Source organism: Oreochromis aureus, linkage group 15 (genome assembly GCF_013358895.1).
Source record: "Oreochromis aureus strain Israel breed Guangdong linkage group 15, ZZ_aureus, whole genome shotgun sequence".
Classification (NCBI taxonomy): Eukaryota; Metazoa; Chordata; class Actinopteri; order Cichliformes; family Cichlidae; genus Oreochromis; species Oreochromis aureus.
In genome coordinates, this window is record NC_052956.1 from 23,836,340 (window position 1) to 23,863,883 (window position 27,544).

At 41.7% G+C, this 27,544-nt stretch overlaps 1 protein-coding gene across 5 annotated transcripts in view; it reads left to right on the top strand.

Annotated features, from left to right (window-relative positions):
- The window catches only part of col12a1b (collagen, type XII, alpha 1b), a 153,728-nt gene that overhangs the window by 57,058 nt on the left and 69,126 nt on the right, over nucleotides 1-27,544 (top strand). For 4 of the 5 annotated variants that reach the window (XM_031751530.2, XM_039599428.1, XM_039599429.1 and 1 more), the window contains 19 exons: nucleotides 40-185; nucleotides 1,136-1,265; nucleotides 2,363-2,499; nucleotides 5,313-5,442; nucleotides 5,763-5,902; nucleotides 7,857-7,989; nucleotides 8,103-8,123; nucleotides 10,513-10,652; nucleotides 18,617-18,746; nucleotides 19,322-19,461; nucleotides 19,752-19,881; nucleotides 20,918-21,057; nucleotides 21,161-21,290; nucleotides 21,375-21,514; nucleotides 22,922-23,051; nucleotides 23,957-24,096; nucleotides 24,961-25,090; nucleotides 26,104-26,243; nucleotides 26,368-26,497. In XM_031751530.2, coding sequence (XP_031607390.2) covers nucleotides 40-185; nucleotides 1,136-1,265; nucleotides 2,363-2,499; nucleotides 5,313-5,442; nucleotides 5,763-5,902; nucleotides 7,857-7,989; nucleotides 8,103-8,123; nucleotides 10,513-10,652; nucleotides 18,617-18,746; nucleotides 19,322-19,461; nucleotides 19,752-19,881; nucleotides 20,918-21,057; nucleotides 21,161-21,290; nucleotides 21,375-21,514; nucleotides 22,922-23,051; nucleotides 23,957-24,096; nucleotides 24,961-25,090; nucleotides 26,104-26,243; nucleotides 26,368-26,497 — 2,457 coding nt within the window. The remainder of the gene's footprint in view (nucleotides 1-39; nucleotides 186-1,135; nucleotides 1,266-2,362; nucleotides 2,500-5,312; nucleotides 5,443-5,762; nucleotides 5,903-7,856; nucleotides 7,990-8,102; nucleotides 8,124-10,512; nucleotides 10,653-18,616; nucleotides 18,747-19,321; nucleotides 19,462-19,751; nucleotides 19,882-20,917; nucleotides 21,058-21,160; nucleotides 21,291-21,374; nucleotides 21,515-22,921; nucleotides 23,052-23,956; nucleotides 24,097-24,960; nucleotides 25,091-26,103; nucleotides 26,244-26,367; nucleotides 26,498-27,544) is intronic. The other variant, XM_039599430.1, reaches the window with a different exon arrangement.

The window sequence follows — 27,544 nt, forward strand, 5'->3', positions numbered from 1 at the left end:
CTGTGCCGTGTGTTAAACTGACTGTTTCTGTCCCCTCAGTGCCGCTGTACACAGCGAAGAACATGAACGTGTATGATGAGACCTCAGTCTCCATGAGGGTCAGCTGGGATGGAGTAGTCGGCGCCACCGGCTACATGCTGCTGTACAATTCCGTCAATGCCTCCGAGCCTCAGCTGGAGAATGAGGTACACGAACACCAAGGTTACAGTACTTTATCCCTGACAGTGGTTTACGTCTGCAAACTGTATTTATGATCCCAGTCCCGACAATGTGAGAAAGTAAACTTAATAATGTTCCCACAATGTGACAAATTCACCACAACACAGGGACGCTTGCACGTAGATCGGCACAAATCTGACACATCTCTTTATTTGCGTGTTGAGGATTTCCACATTTATTTGATATCAGCCGGCTTCTGCTTGCATCACCTTACTACTTCCAGATGTGGACACAATGAGGAAGTAGACCTCTGCAGCCCGGCTCAGGCCAGGCCTACGAAGAGCAGAGCCCTCAGACACGCTGGGTAATGGGAAAGATTAGCTCATGGCCTGAAGTCATCGAGATGATATAAACAGAACAGATGGGACTGAATGCCTCTTTGGTGTTAACCTACATTTGCGATTATACAGCTGAGGAAAATTTAAAGGATGATTAAATGTACAGTGAGGTGGTCTTTACTGGAAATCAGACGGCAACTGTGAAGTAGAGGGGAGCATGAACTTACTTTGCAGCATATGTTATTTGACATACAATTTCGTGAAGACCTTTTATATCAAATTTCTCAAAATTTTCTTGCTTTTTTGTGTTTAATGTGTGATTTAAAAGAAGAAAAAAACATATTGAAAGGTTTAATGACTAATCAGTGAGGTTATCGACTTATGTTTAAAGACCCCAATGGTGACCCCGAAGTGTAAGAACAAAACCCCTCTGTTATATCCATGTATTCTACTTCTTACCTGTGCCATTGTTAAAGTTGCTATCATTAGGACTATTAGCTACTTATTGATTGTTTTTATTTATGATAAAAAATATTTTCACGGCTCTTTTGTCTGTGCACACCAAGTTCAGCCGTTCTTCCATTTTCAATGTATGCTAGTTCTGACGGTCACTTTCCTTCACCTCTGTCCCTGTGCAGCTACGTGTTGGAGGGGATGTAACCAGTACCCAGCTGGAGAAGCTGATACCAAACACAGCGTACAACATCAGAATTTACGCTCTGTACGGAGAAGCCACCAGCGAGTCTCTGGAGGGCACGGGAGTCACCTGTACGTAACGTTAAACTGATTTTTAACTGTTTAAAATGTGATCTCTGAGGATATTTAATAGGGGCAGAGCTCCTGTAATGTCGGTGGATTAAAACTCCATCAGCAAGCCAAACACTGGACAGGTGAAGGTAGATGGAGTGTAGCTATCAGCCTGGGTGTCAAGTCACGATGGAAGAAAAATGCATTTAGAAACTCATTAAAAACTGTCCGGCAGCAGTATTTTAGCTGAAGGAAGAAGCAGGTCTTTAGAAGCTGCTTCAGTTCTTTTCAGTGATCCAAAAGCATAAAACAGTCAGCCTCAGTCGGACCGTGAGCCGTCTGCCCGTGAGTCAGTGCTAACCGCTGAACCACTGTGCTGCTGATTAGTTCATCATCCTCCAATTTACCTTCATATCCATCATCATCTTGATTTTCTGGTGCCGCAAATGTCCATATTTAGCTTTCTAGATTTCTTAGCAATCTATATCTATAAACTTTACAGGAGCAACAAAGAAATAGAAGTAGATATCTACTAGTTAGTGCAAAGCACCACACAAATAAAACAAGAAAGGTTGGTAAATTACAGTGGTTTAGTAGCCAACTCATATCGTACACTGGTCATGTTCTTATTTACCTCAAAGAGCTCAAATATGTTAAAGCTGTCCGCAGATCCGCTCTGCCTCAGAAAGAATTCAAATATTTAAAATCCCCCCCCCCACTTTTCTAAAGTGTTTACTTGAAATCAGAACTTCCATCCTGGATTATTTTTTTCTCAGAAATGGTTTTTAGGAAAGGTAAGAGGTTTCGGAGTTTTATTTCATGTCAGCTGCTGTTTTATAAGAGCTGGATTGCGTCTCCGAAATTTTGGATTGAGAACTTATCGATAGAAAACAGATGCACTACAAACCAAAGCAGCACCGCTTTCTTTAAAAAAAAAGAAAAAGAAAGAAAAAGAAAAAATAAACTGCTGTCTGTTTTTCAGCTCTTCAGTGCATTTTGGCCTCACAGCGTCAGCCGGCAGTGTCTTTGAATGTCTTCACAACAATGCTGAGAGTGAGGCGATGTTGTTGAGCTTCACTCAGGGTGGTTAATGTTTCCTTTGCCCTGTCTTCCCGCAGTGCCCAGGCCGGCTGCCGGACAACTGAGAATCAGTGACGTTACTCACAGCACCATGAGGCTCAACTGGGATGCTGCTCCTGGACCCGTCCGCAAATACACCATCACCTACAAACCTGAGGAAGGAGAAGCAAAAGAGGTACAGCTGTGGTTGTATGATGGTGTGCTAGCTCCACTGCAGGGTTACATGACTAATACATGAAAAACCTCAGAGGGAGTGCGTATGCAGCAGTTATTTAATTATGGGCTGAGTTATGATCAATATATTTCATGGTCGTGGTTTATTACACTTTATAGGTTTGAAAGTGCAAAATAATTGATTAGTCAGCTGATAAACAACTAATGTTTTAATAACAGTCATTTTTTAGGCACATACATTAGATATTCTCAGGTTTCAGCTCTGTAATGTCAGGATTTGCTGCTTTTCTCTGCTTCAACTCATTATAAACTGAATGGGCTTAGATTTTGGACAAAACTATTTATTCAGTTTAGATTTGAATATTAATATTTAGATTTGTATAAGCTGTACAGTGTAAAATTATAATTTATAGATAAATCAGTGATAAAATAAGAACCAGCATGCCTCCCATTCATGTCAGTCTCATAGAAAGCACCAGTATGTGGCCTCCTAAGTCATCACCTTATTCAGTGCTGGTTGTTTGTTCATTGAAGGAAATAATGAGTTTCCTGTTTGATAGAAGAAGCAAAAATCAGCTTAAGGAGGATGAGGGGAAGTAGGCTTTAACCTACTTAAGACATGAAAACTACTTGGTTAAGCTCAGGAAAAGATCAGTGTTTAATTTAAAATCAAATGTAACCAGAATGTTGACTCCAACAATAGACACTTTTTCACACAAACTCCAAAGTTCTCCTACACAATCTCAGAGTCACTGATCAGAATGGATGATAAAGGGACTCTGAGAGGGCACCTAGTGGCTATAACTCATGTCTGTCTGTTTCCAGAGTGCATTAAATTGGACGTCTTTATTTTAATTCAATATGATTCCATTTTATTCATATAGTCATACTTCACAATAAAAGTGCTCTCAAAGGCCTTCTATATTATAATGTGAAGACCTTACAACATTAAGAAAATAAGCACTTGCAAACAGTGGGGAGGAAAAACTCCCTTTTAACAGGAAGAAGATTCCCAGTAGAATCAGCTTCACCACAGCCTTTTATCACAGCTGGTTGGTGAACAGAACCAAAACACAAACTTCAAGAGGAGAGGAGGAGAAATGCTCAGTGCATCATGGGAAGTCCCCTGGCAGCCTGAGCCTATAGCAACATGAAGAAGGTATGGTTCAGGGTCACCTGAGCCAGCCCTAACTAGAAGTTTAAAGCCTATGGTAACAGTATAGAGGCCGTCTGTCTCCCGAAATGAAGCGGGGAGCTGGTTCCACAGCAGAGCGGCCTGAAAGCTGAGGCCTCTGCCTCCTAATCGGCTTTTAGAAACTCTGCAACTACAAATAAGCCTGCAGTCTGAAAGAGAAGTGGTCTGCTGGGATAAAATGATACTAAGAGGTCTTTAACATATGACGGAGCCTGATCGATCAGGACTTTATGTGTGAGGAGAAGCGTGACGTCCAACTTTTCTAAATCAGGCTCACTAAGTGCAGCTGTGACCTTTTTCCACTGGCACGTATTATCTGTTACTCCCTCATCGAATAAAAAGATGCGTCTGTTTGAAAGTGCTTGTATTGTTTGTAAGGTCATTGAGGGTTGGCGTTGAACAATAAAGCCTCACAGAGAGCCTCGTATGGGTGAAGTTTTACTCAGCAGAGATATTTTCGTTCTGGGAAAGTGATGAGTTACGGCCGACCTTGCAGCTCCTCTTTGTTGGCCTGGTGCTTATGAGAAACGCAGTCTGCTGGCAGAGGTGCGCTGGCTGCTGCAGCCAGCCCAGCCTGACTCCATCATCCCAGCTCCACTCTCTCATAACTTCTCACTTGGATGTCAGCAGAGGACAAACAGTCTGGGATGACTCGGCAGCTGACGGTGCCGTCCATGGATACCTGACGTTTCCAGAAGATTCTGATAGATGACGCGAAACAGCTCAACTCCTCTTAAGGATTAGTGCTGAAGGCTTCTTGTCTCTATAGAGGAAGCCCACACATCTGGATGTATGCCCGAGTTCACTTCACTCTCTGTTGAAATGAAAAATCCGACTGTCTCTGTGCTTTAACACGTCAAAACTTTTCGCTGATTTATTTGATGACCCACCATTCTCTGACCCTACAAGTACACGTCTTTTACGTTCTTTGCTTTCATCTCAGTTGGTAAATATTTGAATCTGACTCATAAACTCAAAGCCTACTTTCAAAAACGTCTCGACTAAATCACACAATAAATCTGACGGCGCTGCTGAGGTGGCTGGCTGTTAAAACAAGGCCACATGTAATCAAATGAGTCTTATTTAGTCATTTACTTTTGTCTATCTGGGGAGGATTATGACATTTAAAGTTCACCAAACAGTGACCCAAGCCATGAGGTCCATTTAGTAGATGTGAAATATAACAAATCTCCCTCCCTAGAGAGATCAAAAATGTTTTTGCCTCAGGCTGTACACGTGTATATAATATTGGACATTTTACCACTAGAGCCTATGGAGGCAAAGAGAACTGTATTAGTTTTTTAGTTTTGCATTAGAAATTAAACTGTAGTCACATTCATCAGTTCATGTGGTATTTTATTCAGTGGCTTTAGGGTGGTTTTTTTTACCCATCAGGCATCAGGACAGTTTGGCATGCAGGGTGCAGGAACTGGTGATCAAAGCATTGACTATCCAGTTTGTAGACAGCTCTCTCTATCTTTTGAGCTACAAATGCCCCCACATTTTATTTACTGCAAAATCTGTGGGTATTTCAGGACTGTGGGTCTAAATGTAGCTTTCCACCCTCTGAGTGATTTTAAAAAAAAGGGTCACTAATAATTACATTTTGCCTTTGGCAGATCGAAGTTAATGGCGACATCACCACCCTGGAGCTGTCCAGCCTCATTTCCCAGACAGAATATGATGTAGCTGTCACCCCGATCTATGATGACGGTCCCGCGACTCCGATGCTCGGCAGCGCCATCACGGGTATGAATCTACCTTTTATTTTTTTTGGTCATCCTGCACTCATGAAAGAAAGAGAACCAACTGGTTTACTTCTGGTTATAGCAAAAGTAGGAACAATCCTAACAGAGCATCCTCCACCTCAACAAAAAAAACTGAAAGTTTGGGTTGAACAAATGAAGTGAAACAAATTCAGGGTGTTATTTAGGAAAATGCCAATCACATGAATGTTGGTCTACACTAAAAAATATTTAGATGATGTGTAGGGTTATATTTTTAATTTAACATTAAGTGTTTTTACATCTTTAACTTTAACTCTGTCTCATTTCGGTCCACGTGTACAGATGTTGTTCCTGCGCCCAAGAACCTGCGGTTCTCTGAGGTGACCCAGTCCTCATTCAGAGTCACGTGGGAACACGGAGGCCCCGATGTGTCCCTTTACCGTCTTGGCTGGTCCAAAAGGGGGGACTCAGACATTCAGTCTGTAAGTGGGCGATAATGCGACCAGCCTGGCCATGTCTGTAAAATGTCTGTGTTCAAATGAGTCGGGACAAAGACTGCAGCAGAAGAGGTTCTTTCCATCTCTGAATACAGAGTTTCTATTGGCAGCGACATCAGATTTTGAAGCTTTTTCCAGAACAATCGCATGTGTGTATGTGCTTGTTAAAAGATGACATGTAAACCATCCGATAACAGTGTTTATACAGATCTAAGTGTCTAGTGCATTGGCTGAGGCTTCATCATTTCAACACGCTGAAGTGCTTCATTACTTCTTTTGTTTTCATAGGCGTGAGTCCAGAAAGCTATTCAGTTGTCATTCTGCGCTTTTGCAGCTTTTTGTCAGCATTGTTCATGTGTAGCACACCTTTAAGCTACACTTTCAAAACCTCAGAGTGTACACTACACGCAGTTTAACTGTGCACCTAACTAAGATAGCAGACTAGGATAATTACTTTTCATAGTGAGTAACATAATAATAACTAACCTTGTGTTGTGGTTGGGATCATCTCAGATCTTCTTGGCTGAAGTTTTGCACATGGTGTAGCTCCAGCCATGTGATGGTGTTTGTCTCTGCAGATAGTTTACCTCACAGACCGATACAGGCTGTGACTGTGGGTGCGTTTTTATTAATGTCTCATCTCTTTTTCAAGAGAGATCAGTGAACCTATGCATTAGGTGAACACTTTTTTAAAGATATCTCATGATAATTCAGCTCATTTAAATACATTTTTAATTTCTATGACATGAATTCACAACAACAGTCACCTCAAGGTTTTCTACATTGTACCTTCTACAAGGTAAAATGTTAGAGAGAGAATAGCAGCTGCCAGAAGATGCCCAGTGAGCAGTAATTGGTGATGGTGGGGGAGAAGAACTGCCTTTTAACAGGATGAAACTTCCAACAAAGCGAGGCTCAGGGAGGAACAGCCAGCTGCCACAGTTAATTTAGAGTGAAAGGAAAGAGAAGATGGAAAATAGACAAAAACAAACAAACTGTGTGCTGCGAGAAGGTGAACGATCTTGAAACGTTACGTCAGCTGGCTGAGGCCAAAGACACCTGACATGTTAACTTCTATGATATCAGAATTTGTTTTTTTTTTCATGTTACATTTGTATTTGTAATCAGCAGCTGGGTAAATAAACCCGCTTTAGTACTTTGTCTCAAAATATGCAAATGAGCTTTGCTTGGACAGCGCGGTCTGTCTGCAGCAGCGGTAAACATCTGCTTTCAGTTGTCTCATCCATGTCCAACCAATCAACCAGCTTTGTGAGTGTTTTTGCCTGTAGCTTAGTAGAGTTTTCTTTCTCCGATTAAAACTGAAGCATGAGCTTGAAGCAGCATTCGAGCACACCTGCAGTCGCTGAGTTCGCTGCTCTGATTTTCTCAGCTAGAAATAAAACCACCAACGTGTGGATCTCTGCCCAGCAAGCGTTGGTTACGTTACGATCATGAAACTGAATTACCCTGTCATTCTGAAGGGAAAAAATCTCAAGAACAATCCATTATGGTTTCACAGACTCCTCAAAACTGCCAAGATTAAGTGAAAACATCCAGTTCAACCACAGCAATAATAATGCTCCCTTTGTTTTCCACTGCTTAAGCTTCAGCCCTCCAAAGTTGTTTTTGGGCCCAACATGCACATCAGCACAAAAATCTGTGAATGAGATGAAGTCAGTGCCGGGTTCCAACTTTAAGCTATGAATTATGAAACTTTGTAAAATGGCAACATAAAACGGAAAGCTGTGGCAGACCAAGGTAGAGTTGTTCCCCATGTGACAGATTTAACCTTTGACCCAAGGAGCTGTCGTTTTCACTGTGCGCTCAGTCTTGTAGGTTTTTGCTTTGAAAGGCTAACATCATAACCCCAAGAACATCTTCTGGTTAGCAATACACACACACAGATACTTATGTATGTGCTGTTTTTACCCGTCACTAGACTATCCTGAGTAGCGACGAAACCTCCCACGTTCTGGAGAACTTGGACCCTGACACCGAGTACTCTGTCACCGTCACGGCCATCTACCCAGATGAGTCAGAGAGCGAAGATCTGATGGGAAATGAACGCACATGTAAGTAAACCCCCGCTTCTTATCAGCGTCCAACAAATCATCCCAATGTTTTACTTTCACAGATGTGTCTGACTTTAAAATAACACTGTTGTCCTCTCAACGTCTCTTTCTAGTGTTAAAGTCGCCACTGTCCGGTATGTCGTATGAGAAGGACAGCTTCCTTTTCATTGTATTGTTCATGATTTGTGTGTGGAATGGTAACGTGGTCATACAGGACGATGTTAATGGGAACACACTTTCTTTTTTTCTTTCAGTCATCCGTCACTGCATGTCTATGCATTTTAGTGCTTTACTGTGCGTTCACACCACAACTCTCCAACTTCAAACCTGAGCAAAGAGTTCAGCAAATAAGACACGATGGTCACAGCTGCGTGGTTGACATAAATTATCACGAATGTACTGCAGGCTCAGCTCTGACTGATTCAAAACCATATAAACCAAAACAAAAAAGTAATTTCTGTTGGTTAAACATTTGCATTTGTGCACTTAGAGTGTAGTTTTACTTTTTACCCTAGCAGAAAAACTCACTCAAGATTTGAATATCAGGTAAAATCATGTCAACTTGCAGAGATCTGTTATTTACTAATCAAATACACAGTTCTAGTATTTTAAAGAGAAGGCTGTAATGGATTTTGGTGGTCTTGTATTTCACTCTATTGCTGTAGAAAGTAATAGACCAATTTGAATTGGATGTGAAGAATGGAAATGTAAAAAAATATGATACCCTTTTAAAGAATCTTTTAAAGAAAAATATAATCAAAGTATGTTTGGAAGTGTGACATTTTTATAGAGAAAGTCTCACAGAGAAGTCATTCACAGATCCTTGAAGTCTACACTTTGTTTTTTTTGTCCATTATCGTTCATTTAATTCATAGCAGAGTCAGTGTGAGGAGGCTCTGTTGGTTTCACTTCTAGCAGTAGGTAGCACATTGTTCTGTTACACAGCAGTAACTAAAGCAGTGTGGTATTAAATGCCATTATATATAAAATCTAAATATGTGCAAGGCAAAAAACAAAATCTAAGAGCTATTTATGTCATTGTATGATAGCTACAAAAGATAAGATATGATAAGCAATACATTTCAACAGAATAAATAACACATCTAACTAGTGTTGCTAGCTATCTAATTTAGGTAGCTAATTAATATCGCTAGCTAACTAATGTTGCTAGCTATCATGCAGCCAGTATCTGCTTAAAAACTTAAAATTACTGCTTAAAATATGAAATATTTTAAACCACTGCAGTTTTTTAATGCTATTTACAAGCTAATTAGAAGCTATTTAAGTGATATATTAGACCAGAACATGTCTTTATAATGACTGAACTTCTTTCACTGATATTTATGACATCATACACATAGTTAGATTTCAACAAATCTGCTTTTTTAAAAAATTTCCCAGGTTTGGAGCAACACGGACGTGGACGATATTGTGGTGTGAACACAAATTCAGGGCTTTAAATGCAAGAAGTGTGAAAAATTGACCAGTAACACGTCAACCTCCACAGACCTCCATCACTGTGAATGAGTGTCCTCGTTCCTGTTTCATCCTCCCAACATGTTTGTCATTCCTGCCGTCATGTTCATCTCACATTATAACGTCATTTTATTATGTCATCACATATTCACATCAGTTTAATGTTGTTCAGAGGTTCAGTAGTGGAGATGGTGGTCAGTGAACTAAATCTGATTTTTAAATAAAAATTTTAGCCACTCTCATTACCAAAAATGTGCTTTGATGCTCTTTACTCAAAAAGAAAAAACTTATATGAATGATCCACAAATTTGTCATATTTATTATTATGTCTACATTTCAGGGCCCTGGTTTGTTTCAGCGTGTCCAGCTGTTGCTAAATTTACCTTTTATGATCAACAAATGCGTTATCATAACCCCAAAGACAGGTTGTCGCAAAACAGCTAATTGTTAACATCCCAAATTATTTTGAAGCACCCATTGCTTTATTTCTTGGAGTCTAAAAATGTGTGATTACTTCCCCTAATGCATTGGTTAAAAACTGCAGAATTTTCTATAATATTTGCCAAAGTTCATTTTTGATAATTATGCTGTTGTTGTTGTTGCCATAATTTTATTTGTTACAAACCACAAATTAATCATAGTTCCCGCCTAGAATCATCATTTATAAAACTTGTTTCCATATTAATTGTGTTTTTCTGTTCTTGTGTCCAATTTTAGAATCCTTTTTATGCATTAGGATTTTTCCTTATGTAAAAATATATAACTTAGCTCCATATTTATGATGTTACCGAACTGAGACCAGTGATTTAATGAGACGTTCCTGACCTGCAACTCCACTCTGAACTGGTTTAAACCTCATCACTCTGCTGCTCTCATCCTAAAATTAACCCTTCCAGCTCCATGACCCGCTGGATTGTGAGAACATCATCATAACTGCCATCTTCATCATCCTCCTCATCAACATCATCATAATCATTTTCACTGATCGTTTCACGCACACATATACAGGTGCTGTTTATCTCACTCCACATACCTGTGTGCTTTCAGTGCCTCCTGAGCCGCCCAAAAACCTGAGGGTTTTCAACGCCACCACCACCACACTGACGGCGAAGTGGGAGCCCGCCCCCGGCACCGTCCAGAATTACAAGATCACTTACAGACCAGTCGCTGGAGGCGAGGCCCTCACAGTAAGTTTGTGGATGAGAATATGATGGCATCATCAGTGTACAGATACATTAGAAAAGGGTGTCTACATGCCACATATTTAGGAGGTTTGCACAAATTAAATCATGGTTAGCATGAGAAAATGAAAAGGGAGCACATTAAAATATCTCTGTTTAAAAAAATCCTTGGATGTTTCCAGAGGGCGCTGAGTGAAGTGATCACAACTGCAAGAACTGAAAATGAAAACTGTTTAAGTCAGAAAGAAGTGAGATTTCTGGACCTCTGCCTCCTCTCCAACCCAGACTCGTGGCAATTTGTGAATCAGTTTCACAGTTTGATATATTTTTGTGTGTACATGAAGACAGCTGTATTTCAAGACATGTTAAACTTAGCAGTCCATCCAAACCTTTTTCTTAACCTGTCCCAGTGCTGCCATCCATCCATTTCCTTAACCAATTATCCAAAACAAGGTCAGTCATTTTCATAGGGCATTTCTTCTTCTTCTGCATTAATTGGAGATCAAGTATTGGAATTTCAGGAGCGGAACCACGCCTCCATACACGCTTTTTCCGGTTCTCATCTATATAGGTTCCCCCAGGCCTACAAGCCTTTCATTCTCATTTACGTGCCCCACCCTCCCACCCGTTTTAAATTATTTAACTTCTTCACTTCTATTTAGTACATGGAGATCTGCCAGGCTGGGAGCCGCCACCAGTCCCTTTCGAGGCCTTCCCCAAACTGCAGCTCAATTCATGCCCAAGCCATTCACCTTTACCTACTAAAACGCTGTCAAACAAAAGATGAGGACGTGGGCTGGTGAATTGTTTCTTAAGTAAAAATGGAGGACCACATTCTGCTTGGCCTGTTGGCATCTATCAGCTTCTTCCGAAGTCCCAAAGGCTAACGAATCCTGATAGATAGGACTCCTTCAGCTTGATAGCTCCCTTCACCTCAGATTTCCACCATCTGGTTCTGGGGTTACCACCTTGCACCTGAAGCTCCTTGCAATAGCTTCAGCAATGGAGGTGCTGAACATGGTACATTTGGACTCACTGTCCCCAGTCTCCCTCAGAATGCTGTCAAAGTTCTGCTGGAGGTGGGAGTTGCAGGTCTTATGGACCAGGGCCTATGCCAGGCATTCCCAGCACAACCTCACAATACTTTCAGGTATGCCAGGTCTGTCCAGCATCCTGCCCCGCCACCTGATCCAATTCACCACCAGGTGGTAATCATTTGACAGCATGGCTCTTCATCCAAGTGTTCAGAGAACATACGGCAGCAGATCCAGATACGATTACAAAATTGTTCATCGACCTGTAGCCTAGAGTATCCTGGTGCCACATGCACTTATGTACACCCTGATATTCCCACATGGTGTTTGTTATGGACAACCCAATTCACACAGAAGTCCAATAACAGAACACCACTCCCAAACATGACCCTCCAGGTCTTGCTGTCATTGACCACATGAACATGAAAATTAAGTCTCCCAGTAGGATGACGGAATAACCAGACAAAGCACTCTCAAGCACCTTGCCCAGTGAGTAAAGGAAGCCTTGGTACTCTGAACTGTTCGGTGCATAAGCCCTGTTGCAGGGGAAACAACCCTCTCGTCCATTGGCAGGTTTTAGTGTTATTATTAATCACAGTGTCTTCCTTTGCATTTACACAAAACCAAGCAAACTGACCAGTGGCTTAAAGCACAGACTGGTCACTGCTGCACAAACGATGCTTGTTAGGTTGTTATCTCTGAATATTTAGGCTTCGATTTTAAAAGGTTAGGGGTTTTTTTTCTCCGTCTCTGAGTCTTAGAAAGTAAAAGTTCATACTGAGTTTATATAACCTCGGTATCGCAGCTTCAGTTGATCATTTAATGTGCAGGAAATGTGCACCAAGCAGCAGAATTCACATGAAATACGGCCTCTATGATATAACCACTTGGCTCTTTGTTGTATCAGGAGACCATAGCTGGAGCTGCTTCACTGACTCTGAACAAAAGGCGAATTCAGAGATTTCTAAAATGTTTATTCAAGTTTTTACACCCAAAATGGCCGAATTTCAATGATTGTTTAGTAAATTTGACATTTATGAGAAAACGGGTCCCTCTCTGCTGTCTTGTAAACCCACTCCTGTTTTGTTTGTTTGTCGAGGGATCGAAAGAACAACACGACTAAATTCCTTTCCCGGGTGTATTTTCCTCATGCGCTCTTACAAAGCGAAGGTTTGTTCTGCTGTCGGGGCGCGGAGGTTCCCAGCTGTGCTGCTTTTTGACCAGTGGGAAGGTCTCCGGTTTGCTTCAGCCACTTGCTGACAAATCAGTGAATATCTCAAGATGATGTGGAGCCTTAAATCTGTCAGAAAAGTCAGCGAAACGAGCCCCAAAGCACATATAGAAACAAATCAATTATGAACTGCTGGATTTGATGGGAAGTTTGCTCTACCTCCTGAGATGGGACTTCAAGATCTATAAAACTGAGCAAAAAGGACATAAAACAGTGCAGAAGGAGAAGCTAAAGGCACTGAAGAGACAAAGGCTTTCTCATTCTCACACATAAAACACATCGTTACCAAGAAGGAATCTCTGAGTTCTTTAGATAAGGGACAATAAAGGTCAAATCGTCGTTCATAGTCATCATTGAGTCAGAGAATCTCATTTGTTATTGATAAATGAGCCTAAACTGGTGGCACCTGCCTTGTGATTTCCCTCCTGTGTAATGCAGCTTGAATAAATGTTTAGCTGTGAAGCATAAAGTAAACTGTGCAGGAGATGAGATCATCATCTCCAGTTTAATCTCTGTGAAAATGACTTCAAATCAGGGCGAATCAGGGATGTTTTTAAACAAGACACAGGTGGACCATGAACCAGGCACCAGGGGCCTACTGGGAATCAGAAAAATCTACCATAAATAAAAATTGGCTATAAATATTGTGAATGATTTTCTGGCTCTTGTGCAGCATCCTGTGCCCTCACACAGATTATATTACATAAAAAAGAGGCAGTGAGCATAAATAAAGGATCTGCTAGCAGTGAAAGACCTTTTAGGATCTAACTATCCTCAAAAAACCCAAAGTAAAAGCAGTCTTTGTGCAGAATCATGTACATGATATTACTGGATCTGAAGTTGTTGAATATTGCAGCTAATGTAATCACTTCATATGCTGGCTGGTAGTCTCTATAGAAAAACAACATCAGTTCTTAGTAGATCACTCTTTTACACTTAGAATCTAAATCTGAATAATTAGTTTAAATAAGTAAATAAAGCTTTGAAATACAATCCATTTTGTTTTGAAAAACAAAAAACACAAAAAATCAGACGGGGAGTCAGAGCAGTCTAAGCAGGCCTCCTTCTGCCTGCCCACCTCCTACAACTCATGTGGGGGACACTGATCAGATCGAGAGACGCGATCTCTCCAGGATGTCCTAAATCTGTCCACAGGTCTCCTCCCAGTTAGAGAAGCTAAAAACAACTTGGAGGCATCCAGGATGTCTGCACCACCTCTGCTGGACCCTTTCAGCTCTACTCTGAGCTCCATGACCCACAGCTCATGTTCATAGGTGCGGGCGGGAGTGTAGACTACAGGAGACCACTATCAGTATCTCTGCAAACACTGTCCCAATCCTTCTCAGTCTCCTGCTCCAGACTCTGAGATGCTTGAAATCCTCCCCTGGAGGCCATGACTCGTTCCCACGCCACCCTTTTTTGGCTGAGGACCATGCACTCAGACGTGGACGTGTTGGTTCTCATCCCAGGAGCTTCTTCTCACCTGAAAAACTGACTCAGTGCTTGAAAAAGCCAACAAAAACACAAGCACCATATGAATGTGCATATATCACATTAGATTTGCCAAAAGCATAGACCAGTGCCCCTTTTTTCAATTTAGATTTTGTGCCAGTTCAGTTAATTATCTGTTCCACGCAAGTCTTCTTCTTCTTTGAGTCAATTTATCTCTCCGTCAACTTAACCCTCTTCGTTTCATACACACGGAGAGTGGTGAAGTGACTCCGGTAGTTCAAGCTAGTGAGAGAAACCAGAAAAATAATACCCTGACTTTGATGTACCTAAAAAGCTGGTATGTGAGTAGTATAATTAATGTAAAGCTTTAATCTGTAGACTCATTTAGTGATGTACAAAGAGAAATATATTTCTAAACGGAGTAAAATGTAGAGTCTGAGAGTCGAGGTCTCCGACTGCACCGGAGCGATCTGTAATTTGATGTCTGGCTCACTTAAAAAGCTTTTGACAACAAAAACAGAACCAGCTGGATTTACAGTACGAGCTGGATTCGGTTTTAAATTTCACCTCCGTCTCGAGATGCACATCAATGATCTAAAGGAGGTCAGTGACACACCGCCAGAGATGTTTCCAGGCTCCTTCCTCACAGAGCAATTTAGCTTTTGCTTGGTGACAACATCCAGCAGCACGACGGTGAGTTTGAGGAGTCCCACGTTTGACTGCCGACACTGCATTCCCGCACGCTGACTCAATAATCATTAGCAGTGGAAACGAGTTGAAAAGAAGCTGCGAGCAGTATGAGAAGAATCTGGGGGGGGGCTGTGTCTCTGAGATGTTATGACAGTGTTCCCCCAAACAACGTGTCACAGCCGAGGCATGATGTCAGCGCTGCAAATCCGTCTAACGGAGCTCCGATCCACTCGCTGCATCAGATGTGTGCGCCAGAGGACCGAGAGCATCTGGTGTCGTGCGGCCTTGTTGTTCTTAGCATCAGTCATGTGATACCAGACAAGACGCTTGTTTGTTTTATGGATGAGCTCAGGGTTTCCTCTCAAGTTTGGGATCAGGGTGAAAAACCGGAGCTTCTTCATCAGTCCAGTTCTGGGCTAAGGCTGCTGTTTTTCATATGTATAGTAGAGAAAATAGGTCAGCTTTATACTGGGGTGAAAACTCTGAAGGTCTACAGACTGAAGTCTGATTAGTGATAAGCAATGGGATGATCCAACTGCCCTTTAGACATGCAAAATACAAAAAAAAGCGGCAAAAAGGCAGATAGAGGGCAGAACACATGAGGAAACAATTAAAGGCAGGTGAAATCAATCAGGGAGGACCAGACGAGCACAACGGAAGGCAGGAAGTCAAGTTAGACCAAGACACCAGAGAAATCTCACCTTCAAAATAAAACAGGACACGGAGGCCAACGCTAGACCAGTCAGGAGCAAGGATACATAGAAGGGAAGCGCTGGGGAGAATAAAATTAGCAATTCAAAACTCAGTAATGTCACAAGAGCCACAACTCCACATTACTAGAATGACAAGGAAATCTTTTCCTTCTCAGGCTTCACTTTATCTAATATCAGGATAAAATATCAAACAAAGGGACTTACCGGCTCGTTAAGTCAACCCATCATTCATCAGTCCATTCATCCGAGTTTACATGAAAGGTGGTGGCAGTACAATATGTGACCAATCACAAACATGGACAGGTATGCTGGTTGGACTAGATCATAATATCATATTGTCCACTTTAAAGAGAATTTGACAGCTTACAGCTGTTATTCCATTGAATTCACGTTTACATGTGTAATTAATTGAATAATAATTAAATAAAAAAGAATTCAAACATGTTTTAATTATTACAGAAAGCAGTTTTCAAACTGCAGCCACTGGTGCATTTCATAACCGTTGATCTCTTATCTCAAACATAACCTGGCTCGGAGTGAGTTACATCTGAAGCACGTTGCCATGGCACCACCTTCATAACACTGAAAACACAGAATTAACCTTCTAGATTTCTCTGCCAAGCTGCAAGTCATCCTTTGTTGGACAAGCCAAAATTTTGCAATATTAAACGAGAAAAACTCAAAAGCACACATAAAAACCTTTTTGTGGCATATTTCACAAAAAGCTCAGACAAATGATTCCTGTGTCATCTTATTTCTGATACCTTTTTTATGACTATTTGGCTCATTTACTGAGTGCTGTGTTAGAAGATGAGCAGCGAAGTTACCTCATATTTAAATAATTATCTGGTTAAAAAATAAAAAAAATGTCTCAAGTACAGTACCCACAGGAGTCACTGATTGTTTTATTAACACACTCCACTGTCTCTAAACAAGACACTGACCTTCTGTATGTTTCCCAGAATAAAATAAAACATCCAAATACCTAAAATACTGATGTAAATGGGATGTGATACCTCCAGTAATTTATCCCTTAGCTACCACAAACTGTTTATGCCCTCTGTGGATGTGTTTACAGCGCTGCATCCACTGTGTGATGGACTGCAGAGTTGTTTGCTCAGGATTTCTCAGTCTACTAGGATTCAAATCTCTCAGAGAAAGAAGTCTAAATGATGTAAATACTCTGCTGACATTATCCTAATAACCAGTGGATGCCTCTCCAAAACATGCCACGCTAAGAACCGCTGCACACTTAAGGGCTTTGCTTGAATTTTTAGAGTGCTGATGATCCGAGATCTGGATAAATGATCGCACATTTAGAGGCTGAAACATTTTGAGCAGGTGTGGCGACACCTGTGGTCAGTGGGGGTAACTGCAGAAGACATCAAACACTCGCCACAGACGATCAGCTGGTGTTTGTTTACAGCGCAGGCAAACAAACTCATGTTGATTTAATAAATAAGTCAGTCAATAATAGTCTGTTTTCCATCGTTTCATAAGTGGCTGTGATGTGATTCATGCTGTGGTAGTTTTCCACACGAAGGCAGGACACAGATAAGCTGATAAGGAGGTGGAGGTGTCCAGCTTTTCGTTACTCTTCAAATATCTGAACCTGACCAGCTGCAAACAGTAAACAAATTGTCTTTCATGGCAAATTGTTCCCCAAATGCTTTTATTTTCATGTGATCCGTGTTCCTGCAGAGGAACATCGAATGTAAAGTAGCAGTAACCCAACACAACTCAAAAAATATACATATAAATCTATCCACTCCAACTGTGTGGAGTAAACTTGTGGCTTTTAAGGGGCAGAAATACAGAAGCAAACATTGGCATGCACTTGTCTTTCTGTCTCAGACACATGAAAATAGTAATCAGAACTATTAAGGAGCAAATAACTGGGATTTCCTTATTATCTCTGAGAGTTCATTTGTTATATAGTCAGTAGAAATCACACAGCCATCAAGTAAACACCTGTCAAAGTCCAGAAACCCCCCCAGCAACATTAAAAACATACCGAGTCATTTAAAAGATCAGTGTCAGCTGGGACAAACGAGTTTTGAGTGTGTTTGCTCTATACTTTGACATAATGTGCCTGTGACCAGGCAGGAATACGTTGAACTCCTTTAAACAACGAGCGGCTACATCACCGTCACGTCTGTCACTTCCTCGAAATGCTCCCATTTTGTTTAAAATCAACGCAGGTGTTTTCTACGACATTTCCCAAATGCTCCCTCTAAATGCTCATCAGGTTACCTGGCAACCACTCAGTAGTAGGCTAAAATGGCCTGGTGTTTGCATTTATGGACCTATAACACCTTATCAAATTATCTAGTCATTTGAATTTCATTACAGTAAAATCTCATTTCAGTCCATACAAGCTCAATTCAGTTCAATTCAGTTTTGTTTATATAGCGCCAAATCACATCAGATAGTCTCCTCAAATCGCTTTATACTGTGAGGCAGTGACTCTACAATAATAAAACGAATATCCCAATAATCAAACGATCCCCTTTGAGCCAAGCACTTGGTGACAGTGGGAAGAAAAAACTCAATTTTAACAGGAAGAACCCTCCAGCAGAACCAGGCTCAGGGAGGGGCAGCCATCTGCCATGACCGGTTGAGGTCCATTGAATGTTGAATGTCAAAACATTAAAACATATAACAAACATTAAAAACAAAAACAAAAAGCTTTTTTATTTCACAGCTAGCAGCAAACGTTTCTCTCATTTGTGTTTGCCATTTGTGGCGTTCTTCTTCATGAGTCAGCCACCTGTCACTAAGCTCCGATAAACTACTGTGTTTCTCCGATGTGAGCACGAGTCTCACTGCCGACATGTTTCCTGTGAACAGACGCAGGTTGGAGGGAAGAAGACGAGCGCCATCCTGCAGAAGCTGGAGCCCGACACGCCGTACTCTGTCAGCGTCGCAGCGGTGTATCCCACCGGCATCAGCAAAGATATCTCCGAAGAAGGAAGAACCAGTAAGAGTCTAACGTCACATCCAGAGACAAAGAGTTTCACATTAAATATCTGCTGTAGTGAAAGCTGTTTCATACAAGAATACAAGTTCCTTTCAGTTGTACAGATTTTTTTTGTGAAAAAAAAGAAATAATAGCATTCTCTTGGCTCAGAATTGGTCTTTTGGGGTTACGTAGTTAAGCCAATGTCCAAACACATTTTTAAAAACATCATTGCATTAAATTTTGTGATAGAAAGATCAAAAAATTATTATGAGGTTGCACTTCTTTTTAGTCCCCTGAAAAATTAAGAAAAGCATGATTTAATTTATTGCAAGTGATATCTTTAAGCAGCTTGTTTTGTGCAGAATGCAACAACTACCCTGTTTCAACTCTAAAAACTGTATTCCCACACAGAAAAACTGAATTTTCAGTCACATTTTTGAGGGGAACGTTTTCTCCCAGAGAAACGCTCCTTGTGACTCCTTGTCGGCTTTGAAAGGAGCTAACTGAGGCTTTTGATCGCGATCCTCCAGGAAAAGATGGAGGACAGAAAAGTGAAAGCTCGCCCTGTTTCATCTGTGTTTGTGTTCCTGCAGAGCCTCTGGGTGGAGTCAGGAACCTGCAGGTGCTGAACCCGACCATGACCACCCTGAATGTGCGCTGGGAGCCCGCCGAGGGCCGAGTGAAGGAGTACAGAGTTATCTATGCTCCCGCTGCTGGAGGAGATGAGAGCATGGTAGGACGATCCTCAGCTTCCTGTCAGCCGTGACTTTGAATTACTCACCAATTTGCCTGATCGTGTCTGAAACTTTTAAGCCTTTAAAGACCCATTTTAAACTTTTATAAAGAAATCTAATACATATTGTATAAAAAAACTTGACTCTTGCCCCCTGTTACATGCAGCAACTAGAGATAAATTACTGTGTTTCACAGCTGGCGAGGAGGATTTACCCTAAGCTCGATGTTATTTCTGAATATATGTTTGCATCGGAGCAGCTAATTTGTGTATTTTGTTGCTAAACTTAGGAAACTGTGTCAGCGGGCACAACCACCACCATCCTGCGAGCCCTGCAGCCCGACACTCTCTACACTGTGACCCTGGTGCCAGTTTATGCTGCAGGAGATGGAAAGAGGATGTCTGAAAATGGAAAGACAAGTAAGTCTGAACCCCTCGCACCCCCCAAAAAACACCTCTGGGGATATTTATAGGTATCCGTATAACTACAAAGAATTTACAACCCTGTCAGGACCCTTTTACACAGAGTCCATCTTTTCTAATATAACCCATCAATTTCAAACCATTTCGGGGACGTGTGCAGTTTTATCTGGAGAAAGGAATTTTATTCCAGACCAAACAGTTTTAGGGACAACCTGACGAGGCTTTCCTTCCGTTTTGTATTTGTGCCACTAATAGAAACTCTAAAATGATGTAATGCCCGGCCTGTGGTTTGTAGTGCAGCCTCCGCTCTTTTCTTCCTCTGTTTTCTTGTTATCCGGTCCAGGCTGCTTCATTTTCTCTCTTCACTGTTTTTGCATTGTGGTGGATCCATAGGATCAAGTTGAGAGAACTGCAAGCAAAGATTTTCATATTGTGCTCTGACAAGTCAAAAACTGGTGTTTGCTCCTTTGCATACAGGTTCTGTAACCTGATTTTTATAGCAGAGCCCGGTGCTCCAATCATATGCAACCAACATAACATAAAGTTATATTTGGACCAATCAGATTACACGTGCTTCCAAATCTCTTTTTTTATGGGGTCATATTTCTAGGGGAAACCCTGTGGCTCAAAGAGAATTCCTTTCTGAGCCCTGAAAATAATTACAGACACAACAAGAACTGAAATATCAGATTATCTGAAATAACAGATTTACCAGTTAATGCAGGGAACCCATGAGTGTCCTCTCTGCCCTGTGCTTAGTCTGCTGGGAGGTTGTTTTGAGACATGGAGACACTAAACAGCAGATGTCAGTTGTGCTCATTAAAGAAAGGATATCGTAAAAAAGAAGGAACAACACCAAAACCACCAACACAAATAAATAACACCTTTGCTTTATAGATCGAGGAATAGCCCCGTTCCCCTCGTCTTTTCTTATTGTGAAAAACAAAATGAAATCATGATGGAAACGCGACAGATTGGAATCATTAATTCAGGCTCTTCATGTGGTCTAAATCTAAAAACACTTATTGTTTAGGACCTCTGGGAGGAGTAAAGAACCTGAGGGTGTCTGACCCCACAATGACCTCTCTGAATGTGAACTGGGATGCTGCTGACGGAGCTGTTCGTCTCTACAAGGTCTTCTATGTGCCCAAAGCTGGTGGCGAAGAGCAGATGGTGAGGCTCCATGCACGCCGTACCGCTTCCTTTCTCCAGGAAACAGCCAATTATGAGCCAGAAGCATTTAAGCAACCCTTTATTTCCTAATCTTGCCAAACAGGAACAAGTTCCTGCGAGCACCACAAACATCATCCTCAGGAACCTGATGCCTGATACTCCTTACACGGTGTCGGTGTTACCCGTTTACCCTGCCAGGGAAGGCAAACGCCAGTCTGAGGATGGAAAGACATGTAGGTCACTGTGGAAAATTTTTAAAATAAACCCTACGTAGAAACTCATTCTCATTTAATCACTCATCACATTTGCGCCCTCAGTGCCATTGAGCGGAGTACGTGGCATTAGTGTGTCCAACCCGACCATCACCACCCTCACTGTGACCTGGGATCCTGCTGATGGCAACGTTCAGGGATATAATGTCATCTATGTTCCTGTGGATGGAGGCCTGGAGATTAAAGTAAGTTCTTCTCTCTTCATAGAATTTATCAGATAAATCCTGCTAACTGATTTGTTCTAAAGACTGCAGAAGGCTGTAAATGGATGTAGCCACGCAATGTCATTCACTGGTTTGTGGATTATCATTTTTTTTGACATGGTGTGCCCTGATTGCTCTGGGGGTTGTGTCAAAAACACTTGGCGGTGGAGAGATTTCTGAGATGATCCAATCTAAACAGTATTCGAATTATAGTTAAATTATTTTTTAGTTTTATTATTTTCTTTTCCTTTTGCTGACAGGATCATCGCTCTGTGACAAGCTCTCTGTCATCACGTGACACTGACAGACCTTTTTTATGCCTCTGAGGTGTTTTTACATTAGACAAAATGCTGGAGGGAGTTTGGTGAAACTCTTTTAAAGCTTGTAATAAAAAAGTCTGATCAATTTTCAAGGAAACAGCAAAAAAAAAATCCAAGATGCTCAGCAGAAGTTTAAAAAAGACAAAACGATCAAAGGTCTCAGCAGAGATTTGGTGATGTCATGCTTTTTGACAGGATAATCCCGTCACGCAGTTGCCACACAAAACCGTCTAAATCCTTTCTGGCAATGTGAAGCTCGCATTGTTGCATGACATGTTTGTGGGTTTTATATTTCTGCAGTGCCATCAGCACAGCTGCAACAGCTGCGAATGCAGCCGACAGATGATTTGGCCACTCGGGTTTGTCTCCTCAGAAGCGGCTCATTCATCGTTGTTGATTGCACAACCTTCACCCCTCAATTAGCACATCAACGTTAGTTTTACAGAGGAATTTCAAACTGCTCGACCAAAAGAATCTGACTGCTGCTCGCGTGGTTTCGTCTCTGCTGTAAAAGTAAACAGCAAACAATCTGAAATCTGAAATGAATTCACAAACCAAAATGCTGCGCACACAAAATGTCAAATAAATCGTAAATACCGGGAAGAAATATTTACCAGAGGAACAGGTGTTAAAGGTGTTATTTGTTTCTGCTGGTCTACGGTGGCCTTGAAAACAACAACAACAAGGAAACTAAAGCAACATTTCAGAAAATGCAATAAATAAAAAACTTGAGGAACGTACAAATATTTCTAGTGTTTAGATGTTTTTCAAACCGCTCCTGAAAGCGGAATAAAAACTGGACCACCGTAGAAATCTAGAGGCCTTGTGATGGTCCAGTTTCAGAAGATTCTTCTGCTCTAAAAACAAAAAAGGGATTTTCTTTTTACAAGAAATATTTCAGCTTTTAAAAATTCCCGTGTTAGGCATTAAGGTAAGCCATTTTGCTGTTTTCGTGAGACTCAGCTGCTTTCTCAGGAAGACTTTTATTTGTGGTTTGGCCTTGTTGAGGTCAAACATCTGGACTCTCTGGGATTTAGCTTCAGGATAAATCTGATGCATCTTTTTGTAGGAGACCGTGTCTGAGAGTACCACCACATTCGTCATGAATAAACTGCTGCCGGACACCCGCTACACCGTCACCGTGGTCCCCGTCTACGCCGAGGGAGACGGACCAAGCCTGTCTGAGACGGGCAAGACGAGTGAGTATCGAGGCTTGAGGTAACATGACACCCATAGTATGTTGGTAAAGGTGCTCAGAAGGACATTAAAAAACACCCGAGCCTTAAAGAAACAATTAAACAGAGTCTGACTGAACTGAAAGTTGACTGAGGAGGAAGACTGGCTCGGCTTTGGCTTACTGCTCTTTGCCACATCAATCAATGAGAGACATTTTTAGCAGATTACAATCTTTTCAGAGGAACACATAGCTGGCCTGAGCTATGTATTATCTTATAACATGTTAAATAGAGACCTGTTTCCAGTTGGGCATTCATCCTGGCAAAAGCAAATTCAAAGACACAGAATATCCCATTTTCTTCCATTTTGCCTCCCTCACCTGGCGGGATGCCTCGTTTGTATTGGCCGTGTGGGTGTTTGTCACAGTGAATAGCAATGAAAGCTTAAAAAAGCAGTGAAAAATGGTGAGGCAAGGTACAAACAACTGGAAATAATGGGTTCAGAGAGCAGCCAGTGCTGATCCCGGCCTTCAAGCCAGTCCAGACTAGACGTCACGTTAATGGAATATTTTCTGTCACTGACGGGAAAATGTGAAGGCAGTCTGCCATTTTCACAGGTTAGAACAGTGATGGTAGATCTACCATAGCGTTCAGTGATTCTCATGCAACATTTTTAAGGACAGTACTTGCGACATCTCATTCTTAACATTAAACGTACATTGTGGAGTTGTTACTCCAGGGTCAGAGGTGCAGACGGAGGGCATACTGCAGGATTTTCTCTTTGGAAATTTGTGCAGCTTCACAAAGTTCCCTATTCAAAGACTTTGAAACTGATCACCAGAAACCACTTAACCGCTGACTACACTAAAGATATGTCACTCAGATCCAGGCACTGAATGACTTCCTGTTCTGGCTGTACTTCTGTTCAGAGCCACTGGGCTTTGTGAGGAACCTGCAGGTGACCGATCCCACCACCAGCACCTTGAACGTCCGCTGGCTGCCGCCCGAGGGGAATGTGCGCGAGTACATCGTGATCTGGGTGCCCACAGCTGGAGGAGAGCAGGATGTGGTAAGGATGTGGAAGTTTCTTCTTACTTTAATCACCTTAAAAATCCTGGTGGGCAAAAAGCCAGTGCAAAGTGCTCCTGTGTGTGTAAAATTGGACCTCTGATGAATCAAAGTGAGAAGTCTTGTCTTTAAGGGGAGATCAGGTTGCCATGTGAGCAGATCTTATTTTTCCCTTTCGGCTCTCACTGCGGCGTTGAGTCAGTGGCGTGAGGTTGTTTCCAAGGCAGTTACACACCAGAACGTTCTTTTCTTGGGAAAAGTTGTAAGATCACGATATCAAAAGATGAAAACCACCAGATGATGTTGTTGCCTTTTTTTAAAAAAAAATGAAATTTTCTTGCAAATAATGGAAAACATTTGACAGAGGAATGAGATCTACTGAGTCAGGAGAAAGTTTGACTGTTTTCTGTGAAGTTGTGGTGATATCTTGTTTAGTTTCATTACCCCAAAGGTTATGTCAGAAAATGTCATAAAATAAGATGATTTGATTTCTTTTATTTCATTATCTCAGCATGTTGGCACATTTTAGGAAAATTTGATTAAATGGACAAAGAAGAAGTAGAAATTTGAAAGTGCAGCAGAGGCCTGAAGGAGTGCATGCAAAGGAAGACTTGCTCTCGTTTTTTCTGTCTGAAGCTCCATCCTGTCCCACGTCAGCCTTTAAAGTGGTAGCCCTGTGCAGAAATCCATCTTTATCTCCAAGTTTTAACTGTTCCTGATACTGAGTGAAGCTGCATCCAAGAAAACATTAAACGGTGACATTGCTCATTCTGAGAATCTGTCTGCGGCTGCCAAAGCGCTCATTTGTTCTCCAGATCAAGGAGTTCATCCAGTTCAAAGTCGTTTCTTCCTCCCCCCAACTCAGGACTCGGTTCCTGGAACCGCCACCAACACCGTGCTCAAGAACCTGGATCCAAACACAGAATACACTGTCACCGTGGTGCCCGTCTACCCCGAGATGGAGGGAAAGCCCATGTCTGAAAATGGGAAGACAAGTGAGTCCCGCTGACTGATTTACAGCTAAAACTTGTGGTTTGAAGTAATTTTACTCGTTTATTTGTCTTATTTATAAGGAAAAATAATGAGCTGCTACATCTACATGGGCCCAAGACCTAATGAAGATGTCTGATTACAGTTGGAAACTCTGAAATATTAAAATATGAAGTGATGAGAGAAAAACAGAGACATAAATATAAAACTGAAGATTTCTGTCAGATGGTTTTTGTGGGAAAGCCAGCAGTTTACTTGAAATCATCCTAAATAATGAAAGTACTTCAGATGATTAACAAAGTTTCTTTAACATCCAAAGCTAAATGGAAACACTAAATTTATGGCAGCTTAGTCAGGCTGTTAAACCCAAGTGGGCATTTTCTTTTTGTGCCAGCGCTGAAGACTAAACCCGATATATCACACACATATATCGCAAAGAAGTCACATCAGATTTATCACAGACATAGCCTGTGTTAAATTCCACCAGTAAAAAGCAGCAGTCATTGCCCGATTTACATTTGCCTGATTTTTCCTTCATGGTTCCCTCCATTCACCTGAATTTAACGGAAGGGGAATGTTCAGAAACGACTGAGCCCCTGCACCGTCTTCAGGGTCGGACGCTGTGGCCTTACAGGCTGCTGTTAGGTTTCTGGGCCTTTGTAATGCTCTCAACGACAGCAGTGAACCTGGACATCAGAGTTATGATTAGCATCAGTGTCTAGAGATGCAAAAAGAGGCCACACTGAAGGTGCAATCCAGCAAATTTAAATCAGGCATAGCAGGAGTCCTAATGACCCTTTGTAGAAATCACAGTTCTCAGAGTTAAACAGTGTTTTTCTTGCTCAGCAACTTTCATGAATGAAGCATGGACTTGATTTGATGTCGGGAATAATCCAAAGACAGTTCAAGTTTAAATCTAAGATCATTTCATGAGTCCCTAGGGCTGGATGCAGGTAGGAAATATTCAGGGAAATTTTAGATACCATGTAAGCGCTAAGTGCCTTTTCCTCCTTCTCAGATCCTTTGGGTGGAGTAAAGAACTTGAAGGTGATCGACCCGACCATCAACACTTTGACAGTGCGTTGGGATCCAGCAGTGGGCAACGTCCGGACCTACAAGGTCTTCTACACGCCCCAACCAGGAGGAGAAGAACGCATGGTACAAAACAAATGCAAACTGTTTTATGGACCAATTTCAGGGCCTTATCTTGGTTCAGTTACCCAGAAAAAGTAACGGTAATCAGGTAATCTGCTAATGAAGGCTTTGGCACTTTGTTAAACAGGAGGAGGTGTCTGGCGGCACCACCACCACCGTCCTGAGGAACCTGGACCCCGACACCGCGTACAAGGTGGCGGTCGTTCCAGTCTACCCAGACGTGGAGGGCATAAGGCAGGAGGAGAAGGGAAAGACAAGTGAGTGGATCACTCAGGGTTTTCACAAAGGGGAGCAGCATTTTTCAGATTCCTGGAGGCATGTGTGTGTTGCTCCATAAAGAGTCAGCTGACCAAATCTTGTTTCAGACAGACAGACAGGACCAAACAGGAACAGTGGGATTTTCTTAAACCACAGACTATGTAAAAGATGGCATTACCTTGAGGTTTTAGTCCTGGCATTTTGAATCCTCAATGTTAGCAGCGTTTGCAGGCAGTGAGCACGTCACAGTCAGACCTGGAGGAAATGATGACCTCGAGGCTTCTGAACAGGACTTCACAACCAATGGGTGATGTCACGACATCCAATTTTTATAGACGTTTCAGGATTTCTGTCAGTTTAGACAGATGTGGGGAAATTCGATTGCAGAGGAAATCACATGACATTTCTTTGCACCAACATGGAACCACTACATCAACATAAAACACACTTACAGACATTCATTGCACCGTAGGAATGTTTTGGCCTGTCCACCTGGGCAACCGTTGATGGCATGAGCATCAAAAGGCAGTTTTTTTTTATTAGCCATTTCCACTTAGGCCCCGCCCTTTCTGAGTATTTCCCCAGCGATCCCACATGTTTTCATATTCACCATCCAGCGGTGGTTATGCAGTTATTAGTTTGGACTGCTTTGATAATCTGTCCCTGATGGTGCGTTCGAGAGCCCTCTCCAAAGAACGCGTGTTTTATTGCATCTATAAAATTGATTCTTTTCGTGCTATTGTTTGCAAGACTTATTTATTTACGGGATCTTTGTCTGTATTTGAACTTTATTTTTATTACAGCGCAGCACATGACGGAAACACTCACAGACACAGAGGAGGTCATTTTTACAGAAACAGAAAAAAATAGAAAATGAATGAAAAGTAAAACAATATGCTACTGCTGCCCATCTCTCCATAAGTAACATCTCCACTACATCGCCTGTGTCATGTCTTTGGACTGACACACTGGGTTTCCCATCATCATATATGAGTTTTTCCTCTGTTTTTGTGGGTTTACCACACTTTTCACTACACAGTAAGACC